Below are 12051 nucleotides of genomic sequence, written 5' to 3'. Positions count from 1 at the left end.
CATGTCACTACATACAGCCTCATCACAGGAACAGTCACCCCATGCTGGGAGCAACACACACACACACACACACACACACACGCGCACACACACACGCTTCCAGTGTCCAGCATACAGGACTCATATCAGTATACCAGCCCCATGTCAATACATACAGCCTCCTCACAGGAACAGTCACCCCATGATGGGAGCAACACACACACACACACACGCGCACACACACACACACACACACACACACACACACGCTTCCAGTGTCCACCATACAGGACTCATATCAGTATACCAGCCCCATGTCACTACATACAGCCTCATCACAGGAACAGTCACCCCATGCTGGAAGCAACGAGTGCCGGACGGGGTCCAGACAGTCGAGATCCCGACTGTTAAAACACAGACGACCGGGTTCCCGACTGTTAAAACACCGTCGGCTATTCTCCCTCGTGGGGATCCATGACCCCCATAGAGGGAGAATATAATAGGTGGCGAGCGTATCTCGCCACCTTGCCCGCAAGGGACTTTGTTGCGCTGGCCACGCTGTCTGAGTCCGGCCAGGCTAATGACTGTCGGGATCCCGACTGTCGGACCATTATACCACACCCGGAAGCAACACACACACACATACACACACACATACACATACACACATACACATACACACACACACAGCCCAACTTCACAAACCTCTCATTGTCCCACTTGGTGGAATACATTTACTAAAATTGGAGTTATATTGAAGATGGGATGTTGCCCATAGCAACTAATCAGATTATATCTATTATCTTCCAGAAGGTGCTAAATACATAGGAAGTAGAATCTGGTTGCTATGGGCAACATCCAGTCTTCAATAGAACTTCCATCTTAGTTAATTTGTCAGTGGCGGTTGCAAAGGTGAAACTGCGCATTCCAATTGAAATAGTGAAGCCACTCCAACTGCCACCCCAATCACTGGCAACCGTCGCCGGCCGGAACTCACTGGCAGTTGGTGTGAATTGCAGATTGCGCTGCAGCCCCCCCCCCCCCTCCCCCCGGAGCTGCCACTGGCAAGGAAGTCCAGAGCATTTGTACCTAATGGAATGGGCCATGGTGGGGGCTAAGCTATGGCAAGCTCAGGGAGGGTAGAGACAGTCACCGCTTATAAATCTATGTATACGTATACACAGAAAGAATCGGATTAATGCCTAGTCTATACTTTGCACACTACAGCTCTATACTGGTGGGTGTGTGGCACCACCGAAGTATAATGGAGGAGCAACAAAATTGGCTCGGCACATTGTGCAGTTGCATTCTGGGACCAGACCTATTTGGCATTTTCCTGTTTCCCAGGCAACTGCCAGCTCTGTAACCGCTGAGGCCTCCACGTCACATCTGCCGAACATGCGGGCCCAATGTCTGTGCTCTCAGCCTTTACGTACAAAACAGCTGCTGTACTCCCCGGCTCTGGGGAACGGAGCTATTTATACCCGGCACTGGGTGACTTTGTGTTTATTGTATTTGGCACTGGGCATCGGATTGCATTCATTCTCATCACATTCCCATTCCTTCTGCAGATATTTCAGCTTGTAGTCACTAGAGCATGAAACCAGTATTACACAGTTTGTGCCATTCCTCATACACTTCATTCCACAACAGATGTGGGTACTGGGCACAAATACATTATTAAACTACATAACCTGTGTTCTGCCGGGGCATGCTGGGATGTGTAGTTACACAATAGCCGGAGAACAACTCGTTATCTAAGTCACCGTTTACAGGATGCCATACATAATAGCACACGGGTTTCCCTGCTTGAGCACAGGTGTCAGCTGGAGAGTCACAGTACAGTACCTCATTTATTTGTTTACAGTTTCATATATAGCGGCAGCATATTCCGTTGCGCTTTACAAATGGAAACAACAGTGGGTAGATACAAACCGGCATAGAGGTAGGAGGGCCCTGCTCACAAGCTTACAATCTAAATAGTGCTTGTTGCAGTTATATTTTCTGTCCTCAATAAGTATTTTTTGCTAAACATTAATGTAGTTGCCTATTGCTGTGGTCAGGTATAACGCCTATGTGGGTTTGCATCAGGCATGTCCAAACTATGGCCCTCCAGATGTTGTGAAACTACAAGTCCCAGCATGCCTGGCCACAGTTTTGCTAGTATGTGAAGTTTCACAACAGCTGGAGGGCCACACTTTGGACATGCCTGGTTTTCCTAGTCCAGTAAGGGCATTATGGCAGCTTACTGTAAATTGTCATGTGAATCATTGTCATTAGTAAATACTGTAAAACATCATAGTATAACTTTATATTTCCCACTGACTCAGAGCAGCAACTGTAAGCTCTGGGGTAAAGTGAATGTCATTAATATCTATCTATCTTTCTATAGATGAGATGCTGCCCAAAGCAACCAATCAGATTCTACTTCTTATTTATTTTTCACCTTCTGGATAATATATAAGATCTGATTGGTTGCTATAGACAACATCCCATTTTCAATAGAACTACAATTTGGACCACATCGCATAGGTTTTGCAATGCGATGAGATGAGATCTTGTACAATGTGCAGCACGTACTGTTTGAGCTGTGCGATGAGATGTGTGACGGGAGCCTAACCCTGATCCTAACCCTGACCCTAACCCTGACCCTAACCCTGACCCTGACCCTAACCCTGACCCTAACCCTAACCCTGACCCTGACCCTAACCCTGACCCTAACCCTAACCCTGACCCTAACCCTAACCCTAACCTTTACTTAAGGCCCCCATACATTATGCGATTTGGGCCCGATTTGGCTAAGATCAAGTGTAGTATCTGTTCTTATCAGTTGGGTATGGACTGGCCTCTGGCAGAGAATAGAGAAAGGTGAGACTGAGTAGCTGCTCTGATGGGCGGAGGGTGTGGGACCCCTCTGTTTTTTCCCGGGAGCAGTGAAAAGTCTCACTGAGTATCTTCACCTCTGCCTTTGGTAGGAGGTGTTGTTTCCGTAAATCCACTGGTAAGAGGGGGGGAGAAACACTGGGCCTAGTAGTTTGACTCTCTTGATGGGGTTTGTAGCCCCTGAAGGATGAGTCAGCGAAAGGCTCAGTCTAGTATCCAATCCCAGGGAGCGGAGAAAGGTTGGGACTGAGTAGATGGCTCCTGTTCCAGAGGTTCGTAGCCTCTGATGGGGAGACCGCGAAAGGCCCAGCTTAGTACCTTAACCCTGGGAGCGGAGAAACACTGGGACTGAGTAGATTGCTCTTCCGGAGGGGGTGCAGCCCCTAAGGGAGTCTTTCGAAAGGCCCAGTGGAGTACCCATTCCCATGCCAGGGGCTGGAAAATGCCTGCTGGTGAGACAGAGAAAAGCTTGGTCGGACGCTGAAGGGTCGGCTGCCTGGAGCCCGAGGCTGCACTGTGCCCCTGGGGAAACTCGGGGGTGCCTGATTTGCACTGGTGATATCCAGCACCATGCACTGACTGGCACACACACTGCGCACTTCCCTCTAGGTTAGGCTACACGTCCTTACCTCGTCCTTTTGGATGGGGTAGGACAATTTTTTACACCCCCACCCCGGCCTTCTGGCTAGGGCCTCTTTTATTTATTTCTTTGATTTGCACTTTTGAGCACTTCACGTTTTTCGTTAGTTTGTCACGTTTTTTTTTGATTTGGGTAGTGCGGCTGTCCCTAACGGGCCTTCCGTTCCCCAAACGTGGCTGGGACTCTTCACCTTTTGGGGAGAGTCCCGGTCCCCTCGAGGGCAACCCCGAGCCGCAAGGCGGAGGGAAGCCTAAGTCGGGTCTCTCCAAAGCACGGGCTGCGGAGGACCCACCGTCCGAAACCCTTCCGGGGGTGGAGGAAAAGCGGGTCTCTCTAAGCTTCAGCGAAGAGGACCCACCGATCCCTTTTTTCCCTTCCTTGGCCTTATGGTTGAGGGGGGTTAGGGGAACCATGGGGCCTTTCTCCTTTGGGAGAGGGCCACACGTTCGTACGGCTGCCCCCTTTGCACGTGTTTAGGCACAGCACTGGTGGTGGTGGGAGCACACCTCGGGCTCCCAGAGTTTCTTCAAACTCAAACTCAATCGTCCCAAATCGCATGGTTTGACACCCTATCCGACCCGATGCGCGGTCCCGTGCGCATCGGATCGGAGTCGGGCAGTCGCACCGGCTGCACATAAGATTTCCTAAATCTTATGTGCAGTCTCCAGGCAGGGTCAGCAGGCGGGGGACGGCGGGGAACTGCAGGGAACAGCCGGCGGGGGACGCCGGGCATGGGGAGAGGCTGGCAGCGGCAGCTTACACATAGGCAACGGGCGGGGGGACGCCGGGCATGGGGAGAGGCTGGCAGCGGCAGCTTACACATAGGCAACGGGCGGGGGGACGCCGGGCATGGGGAGAGGCTGGCAGCGGCAGCTTACACATAGGCAACGGGCGGGGGGACGCCGGTGAAGGTAACCCGGCGAGGGGAACAACTCACTGCTGGGCAGGAGGACCAGGCAGGCAGCCGCAGCTTCAATACAAACGAATGGGGAGGCAGTGATTGGCTGAGAGCTCTCTCAGCAATTGGCTGAGAGAGCTCTCAGCCAATCACTGGCTCCCCATTCATTTGTATTGGGTTTTTCTTCCTTGCAGTTGCGGCTACCGCCCTGGTGGTTCTCCTGCCCAGCACGTGAGGCGTTGTTCCCCTCGCCGGTTCACCGGCGTCCCCCCGCCCGCTGCCTATGTGTAAGCTGCCCCTGCCAGCCTCTCCCCATGCCCGGATGACCGTGTCCCCCGCCTGCTAACTATCTGTCAGCTTACCCTGCAGCTCCCCAGCATCCCCTACCCGGCTCTCCCCCTGCAGCTCCCCGGGGACTGCATATGATAAATCCATGAGATTTATCATATGCAAAATTTGGCACATCAAGTGCCTAATCGTGTGTCCCCCTCCCGGGGAGCTGCAAGGGAAATCATGTCCGACTTGTCCCTAGGACAAGTCGGACTAATGTATGGGGGCCTTTAGTAAATTTACCCCTGTGCAACATCTGAGATGATCTATGAATAACAAATAAATTGCACTAGATACATTCTAGTAGTCAGTGACCTGATCAATGCAGTCTCCAGTAATTATTCTAGTTTCTCAGGGATAGATAGATAGATAGATAGATAGTTAAATAGATAGATAGATAGATAGTTAAATAGATAGATAGATAGATAGATTGATAGATAGTAAACAAAACCAAAACAAACAAAACCTGTTCAAATAATTATTCTATATACAATTTCCAAACACCAAGACCCCCATAATTGAGACTCACCATCATCCCAGTCGTCTTATCCAGAGCTTTCTTGACTTTCCCGTAAGTGCCTCTTCCCAAGGTCTCCAGGAGTTGGTAACGGTGTTTAATACTGTGCTTGTGGTAGTGTTTCTTCACTGCCCTGGACATAGATCTCCCAGTGCCTGGGACCCCACAAGTCTCCCATCTATCGCAGGTAGGTGCCCTCACCTCTTCCTTCCTGTGCCCCAGATGCCCTCTGGCCACCTTACTGGACAGCAGGACCCCATCACATGGACTCTCTCCTGTTACACAAGTGACACCTGTCATGGTGCCAGTCTCCTGTACCAGCAGCAAGGGGAACTGGAACAAAGTACTTTGCAAAGTTCTCAGGGCTGTGCTGCAAAATCTGGCATGCTAAAAAAATATATTATGTATAAATACAAAAATAATTTAAAATATTCTTAATAATAAACAAAAGGTGCTAACTGGAAGTTATAGGTGGTAAGTGTTATTTTAGTAAAAGTTCCAGAATTTGGAATATCAGACACAAACTGGCCAATTGCTCCTGTACCCCTACCTCTGGCTCTCCAATTGCTCCTGCACCCCTACCTCTGGCTGTCCAATTGCTCCTGTACCCCTACCTCTGGCTCTCCAATTGCTCCTGCACCCCTACCTCTTGCTGTCCAATTGCTCCTGTACCCCTACATCTGGCTCTCCAATTGCTCCTGCACCCCTACCTCTGGCTGTCCAATTGCTCCTGCACCCCTACCTCTTGTTGTCCAATTGCTCCTGTACCCCTACCTCTTGCTGTCCAATTGCTCCTGTACCCCTACCTCTGGCTGGTGAGAGTTCTAGGGTTAGTGATCTGACATTCCACATTTGCAAAGCATCTGGTCCAACTTCTTCTCTAGCAAAGTCTCAGTGCATTCCTGCACCCTCCCCCATCTGCCCACTCCGTGGATATCTTCTGACTGCAGCTGCTGAAGGCTGTGAGCTGGAATTATCTCCTTGTGCTGTGTATTGCTGCTACAGCTCTGGGCACTGAGTGAGCAGTGTGGAGACTGCCTGGCCTTACATTCTCCTATTAGGAGTGGGAGGGGACTGTAAGGAAGAGGGCGTGGCCTGCTGACTGCAGCCTGACACATCCCTTACCTGTCCTGAGCTGCTGGCCTGGGGGAAGGAAGAGCCCTGAGCAGCCAGTGACACATGTTGTTGTACATTTAACTTTATGCAACAGCTTTAGGATTGCAGACCAGTGATGGATGAGTAACCCGATCACTGGGCAACTGTCTCAGATTTATCACAATCCACATCTCAGATGCGGCTGTGGGCCTCATTCAGCATGAGTTGTAGTTTGGCGAGGATTCCCAAAACTACTACTCTTTATGGTAGAATGCAGAGAGATGTCCATCACAGGACAAGGTGTGTCCCTCACTTGTATGTCTGATGTGTGTGGCCCCCCCCGGCCCGCACCCCCCCCCCCCCCCCCCCCCGGCCCGCACCCTCCTGCCCATCCTCCCACCCAGCAGACTCCGTGCATTCCTCCCACCACACAGGTCATCAACATCAGGGAGGGGGTCACTCACATACCAGCAGAAGACACCCTGGTGAGATCTGCACGACAGAACTAGTCACTGTGACGCCCACCCAGACGTGTGGTCACCTTCACCCCCACCCACCAACACCCCCTGCAATACAAGATTCTAAGTTACTGCAATTGTATTGTCGCAATAACGATTTACCTTTTGCACAATAATAATTGGGTATTAGAGGTCCACACATCAGACATACAAGTGAGTGCACAGTTCACCCCAACTATCACCATTAAGCCACCAGGTTTTACAGACAAAAAACCCAGAACCTGCTGCACCACCCAACTAGAGTGGAGCGCAATACCCCCCTCCCCCCCCCCCCCCTCTGTGATGCATTAGCAAAATGTTGTGAATGTATTGCTATTGTACAAGCGCTTTTGAGTCGCAGCAACTGCCACCACACCCCCCCCCCCCCACCACCATAAACGCAGACTAGCCGCCCCCATCTTCCCTTAGAATGTGGTTGCATTTTTCACAATGAGACTGCTCGCAGATTGCCCAAAATCATAGTTAGTGACTCTCGCTAATTTGCAGCCGAAGCTGAGTAAGGCCCATTAATGGTTTGTTACATTGCATGGATGTATAATGATAGCACGCAGGACAGAGCTCTATCCCTGTGACTGCACCTTGTATGTATCCGGATGATAGGTCAACAGCGTCAAGATTTACAGTCAAGCAAAAAGATCCACCTGGCAATGGTCGACACAGGAAAAGGGTCGGCGTGAGTTTTTCATAATTTTCAATCTTTACCATCCACATGGACTCGGAGCAGGAATGGTAATGGGTAGCAGAGCGTGACACTTGGCCTGTAGCATGGCATTTTTCTGCACACAGGTGATTACACTTGCTGGAGGATAACAGGATGGCATTATTATCACAGGGCTCACTGCCTTTTTTTTAAAATTATTTTGACCAGATCATATTTCCCATTATAGTATGGGAGATGCAATCTGGCTACTAATACCCCTTTCAGACCTCACCTTGGACTCGGGTTATTGGTGAGGTGATGACCGGCTTATAAATAGGGTTAAACCTGGGTGTAGCCCACTGTATAATGGGCGATCTGGGTTTATTCTGAAATTGACGGACCAGGCTTTGCGATGAGAAAGGGGTATCAAACATGTGATTTAATGGGTCTGGAGCAGTTGTTTCAGTAAATACATTTAAGTGAAGCAAATAATGTGAAAATAATGTAATAAATCTGGCCATTAATCTCAGGAATAATTTAAATGAATGCAGGTAACTTGTAACTTTAGGTGTCGGCCCCTTTATATATAGAAGAAAAGATCCAGTGATGTGTTTAACATGCCCTTAGCAAAGAAAGGATATGTAAATGAGTGTTACAGTAAACTGTTGCTGTGCCAGATGACTGTCACATTAGCACATGTAAGTGCATGTAACCTGGGCTGCGTTATTATATACAAGTGTATTGTAATCACAGCGAGATGCGATTAGGGAGCGTTTACATACAGTATGTGTCTCCACATGCATTTGGCTGGTACAAGATAACAGCTTCCTGTTTTATTACAGACGGGTGTGTAACCATAGTTACCTCCCCTCCTGCATTCTGCAGGAGACTCCCTGAAATAGCAGCAATCTCCCTCTCTCCCTCATTAGTCTAGCAATCTCCCTCATGTCACCTAGCCCACATTACACTGTTACACCATAGTTACCTCCCCTCCTGCATTCTGCAGGAGACTCCCTGAAATAGCAGCAATCTCCCTCTCTCCCTCATTAGTCTAGCAATCTCCCTCATGTCACCTAGCCCACATTACACTGTTACACCATAGTTACCTCCCCTCCTGCATTCTGCAGGAGACTCCCTGAAATAGCAGCAATCTCCCTCTCTCCCTCATTAGTCTAGCAATCTCCCTCATGTCACCTAGCCCACATTACACTGTTACATGATAGTTACCTCCCCTCCTGCATTCTGCAGGAGACTCCCTGACATAGCAGCAATCTCCCTCTCTCCCTCATTAGTCTAGCAATCTCCATCATGTCACCTAGCCCACATTACACTGTTACATCATAGTTACCTCCCCTCCTGCATTCGGCTGGAGACTCCCTGAAATAACAGCAATCTCCCTCATTAGTCTAGCAATCTCCCTCATGTTGGGGGGGGGGGGGGGGGGGGAGGAATGAGAGATAGATACATTTACATTGAATCATCAGCGCCATTTCCCAGCACTTTACCAAGTACAGTAGCTCTTACTAACTGCTTTGTGGCTCATCTTCATTTGGATATAAGTAATTTTAAAAGATTCCTCTCAGATGTAGCAGTACACACCCACGCTTCTAGGTGCCACGTTCACAATCTCTTTTCACAATCTCTCCATATATGGAACTAGACATGCCCTTTGGGTGGAGCATGACACACCCCCTCAATGGGGTGCTGTGCAAAATTCTGCTACCAACTATGATCTCCCTGAAACTAGTTTTCAAAAGTAGGCAAGTACAGTATGTGTGTAACACACTTCTATATATAGACAAAGGGGGTGATTGGAGTGCGCAACCTAATGTCCTTATGGTCACATGTATATCATGTACCACCCAGTTCATCCAATCAATCAATGTACTCAGAAGTCCTTTCTGAAGATGATTTCTGTATGTCCAATATTGAATATGTTCGCAATAATCATGCAATTTTCATTTTTGAAAAATCTTTTTATTTCAAAACAACCCGACGCGTTTCGTCTTTACGACTTCATCAGGGGTACAACCGATGTATGATCATATGAATGATGATCCATACAGTAAGTATTGCCGATTAAAGTCGATTTTAATATATCAATATGGTATTGTGGGTATAGCCAACCTTTTACAGAAAGTTGGATATTCAATTGTTGGTGGGTGATCAATCGGTCACCAGCTTGGATCAGGGACTTCCAAATGAATGCCTCCTCCTTGCTCACTCTGGTGTAAGGTGGGACATTGAATCGCCCTTGTTGATAAACATGTGAGCAAAATGCAAACCAGGGTCTTGACTGTAGGGATGTACCAATAGTCGTGACCCAGGATTGCATACCCCCCTTAATCTGTTTATTTTCCAATGCAACCATATATTCAAACAATTGGGGGAATTATTGAGGGAATTCAAGTGTTGTGTGTGCAGCAGCCACCAGAGGGCGCTTGATGGAGCAATTCAAGTGTTGCTCCTTGTGTGTGCCGGCAACCACTAGGTGGCACCCGATAGAGTATTGCTCCCAGCAGATGCCCACACCCTGCGTGACCCTAAAATGTAAAATAGCATTTTATTTTGCATGTAATTCATTTTATTTATTAAGTTTCTTATATAGCGCACACATATTCCGCAGCGCTGTACAGAGACTATTATTACCAGTTATTATATAGCGCACACATATTCCGCAGCGCTGTACAGAGACTATTACCAGTTATTATATAGGGCACACATATTCCACAGCGCTGTACAGAGACTATTATTACCAGTTATTATATAGCGCACACATATTCCGCAGCGCTGTACAGAGACTATTATTACCAGTTATTATATAGCACACACATATTCCGCAGCGCTGTACAGAGAATATTATTACCAGTTATTATATAGCGCACACATATTCCGCAGCGCTGTACAGAGACTATTATTACCAGTTATTATATAGAGCACACATATTCCGCAGCGCTGTACAGAGATTATTATTACCAGTTATTATATAGCGCACACATATTCCGCAGCGCTGTACAGAGACTATTATTACCAGTTATTATATAGCGCACACATATTCCGCAGTGCTGTACAGAGACTATTATTACCAGTTATTATATAGCGCACACATATTCCGCAGCGCTGTACAGAGAATATTATTACCAGTTATTTATATAGCGCACACATATTCCGCAGCGCTGTACAGAGACTATTATTACCAGTTATTATATAGAGCACACATATTCCGCAGCGCTGTACAGAGACTATTATTACCAGTTATTATATAGCGCACACATATTCCGCAGCGCTGTACAGAGAATATTATTACCAGTTATTTATATAGCACACACATATTCCGCAGCGCTGTACAGAGAATATTATTACCAGTTATTATATAGCGCACACATATTCCGCAGCGCTGTACAGAGAATATTATTACCAGTTATTATATAGAGCACACATATTCCGCAGCGCTGTACAGAGACTATTATTACCAGTTATTATATAGCGCACACATATTCCGCAGCGCTGTACAGAGAATATTATTACCAGTTATTTATATAGCGCACACATATTCCGCAGCGCTGTACAGAGAATATTATTACCAGTTATTTATATAGCGCACACATATTCCGCAGCGCTGTACAGAGACTATTATTACCAGTTATTTTCATAGCGCACACATATTCCGCAGCGCTGTACAGAGACTATTATTACCAGTTATTTATATAGCGCACACATATTCCGCAGCGCTGTACAGAGAATAATATTATCAGTTCTTATATAGCGCACACATATTCCACAGCGCTGTACAGAGACTATTATTACCAGTTATTATATAGTGCACACATATTCCGCAGCGCTGTACAGAGAATAATATTATCAGTTCTTATATAGCGCACACATATTCCACAGCGCTGTACAGAGACTATTATTACCAGTTATTTATATAGCGCACACATATTCCGCAGCGCTGTACAGAGAATAATATTATCAGTTCTTATATAGCGCACACATATTCTGCAGCGCTGTACAGAGATTATTATTACCAGTTATTTATATAGCGCACACATATTCCACAGCGCTGTACAGAGACTATTATTACCAGTTATTATATAGCGCACATATATTCTGCAGCGCTGTACAGAGACTATTATTACCAGTTATTATATAGCGCACACATATTCCGCAGCGATGTACAGAGACTATTATTACCAGTTATTATATAGAGCACACATATTCCGCAGCGATGTACAGAGACTATTATTACCAGTTATTATATAGCACACACATATTCCGCAGCGCTGTACAGAGAATATTATTACCAGTTATTTATATAGCGCACACATATTCCACAGCGCTGTACAGAGACTATTATTACCAGTTATTATATAGCGCACACATATTCCACAGCACTGTACAGAGAATATTATTACCAGTTATTATATAGCGCACACATATTCTGCAGCGCTGTACAGAGATTATTATTACCAGTTATTATATAGCGCACACATATTCCGCAGCGCTGCACAGAGACTATTATTACCAGTTATTATATAGCACACACATATT

At 47.1% G+C, this 12051-nt stretch overlaps 1 protein-coding gene across 1 annotated transcript in view; it reads right to left on the bottom strand.

The window, feature by feature from the left end:
* The window catches only part of LOC146025605 (NUAK family SNF1-like kinase 1), a 58648-nt gene extending 52365 nt beyond the window's left edge, over nucleotides 1-6283 (bottom strand). Inside the window, exon 1 of the mRNA XM_083155531.1 lies at nucleotides 5260-6283. Coding sequence (XP_083011657.1) covers nucleotides 5260-5547 — 288 coding nt within the window. The 5' untranslated portion in view covers nucleotides 5548-6283. The remainder of the gene's footprint in view (nucleotides 1-5259) is intronic.
* Between the last annotated feature and the right edge of the window lie 5768 nt (nucleotides 6284-12051).

This window comes from Crinia signifera, chromosome 8, assembly GCF_055691185.1.
Source record: "Crinia signifera chromosome 8, ASM5569118v1, whole genome shotgun sequence".
Taxonomy (NCBI): domain Eukaryota; kingdom Metazoa; phylum Chordata; class Amphibia; order Anura; family Myobatrachidae; genus Crinia; species Crinia signifera.
This window is presented reverse-complemented; position numbering and strand designations above follow the sequence as displayed.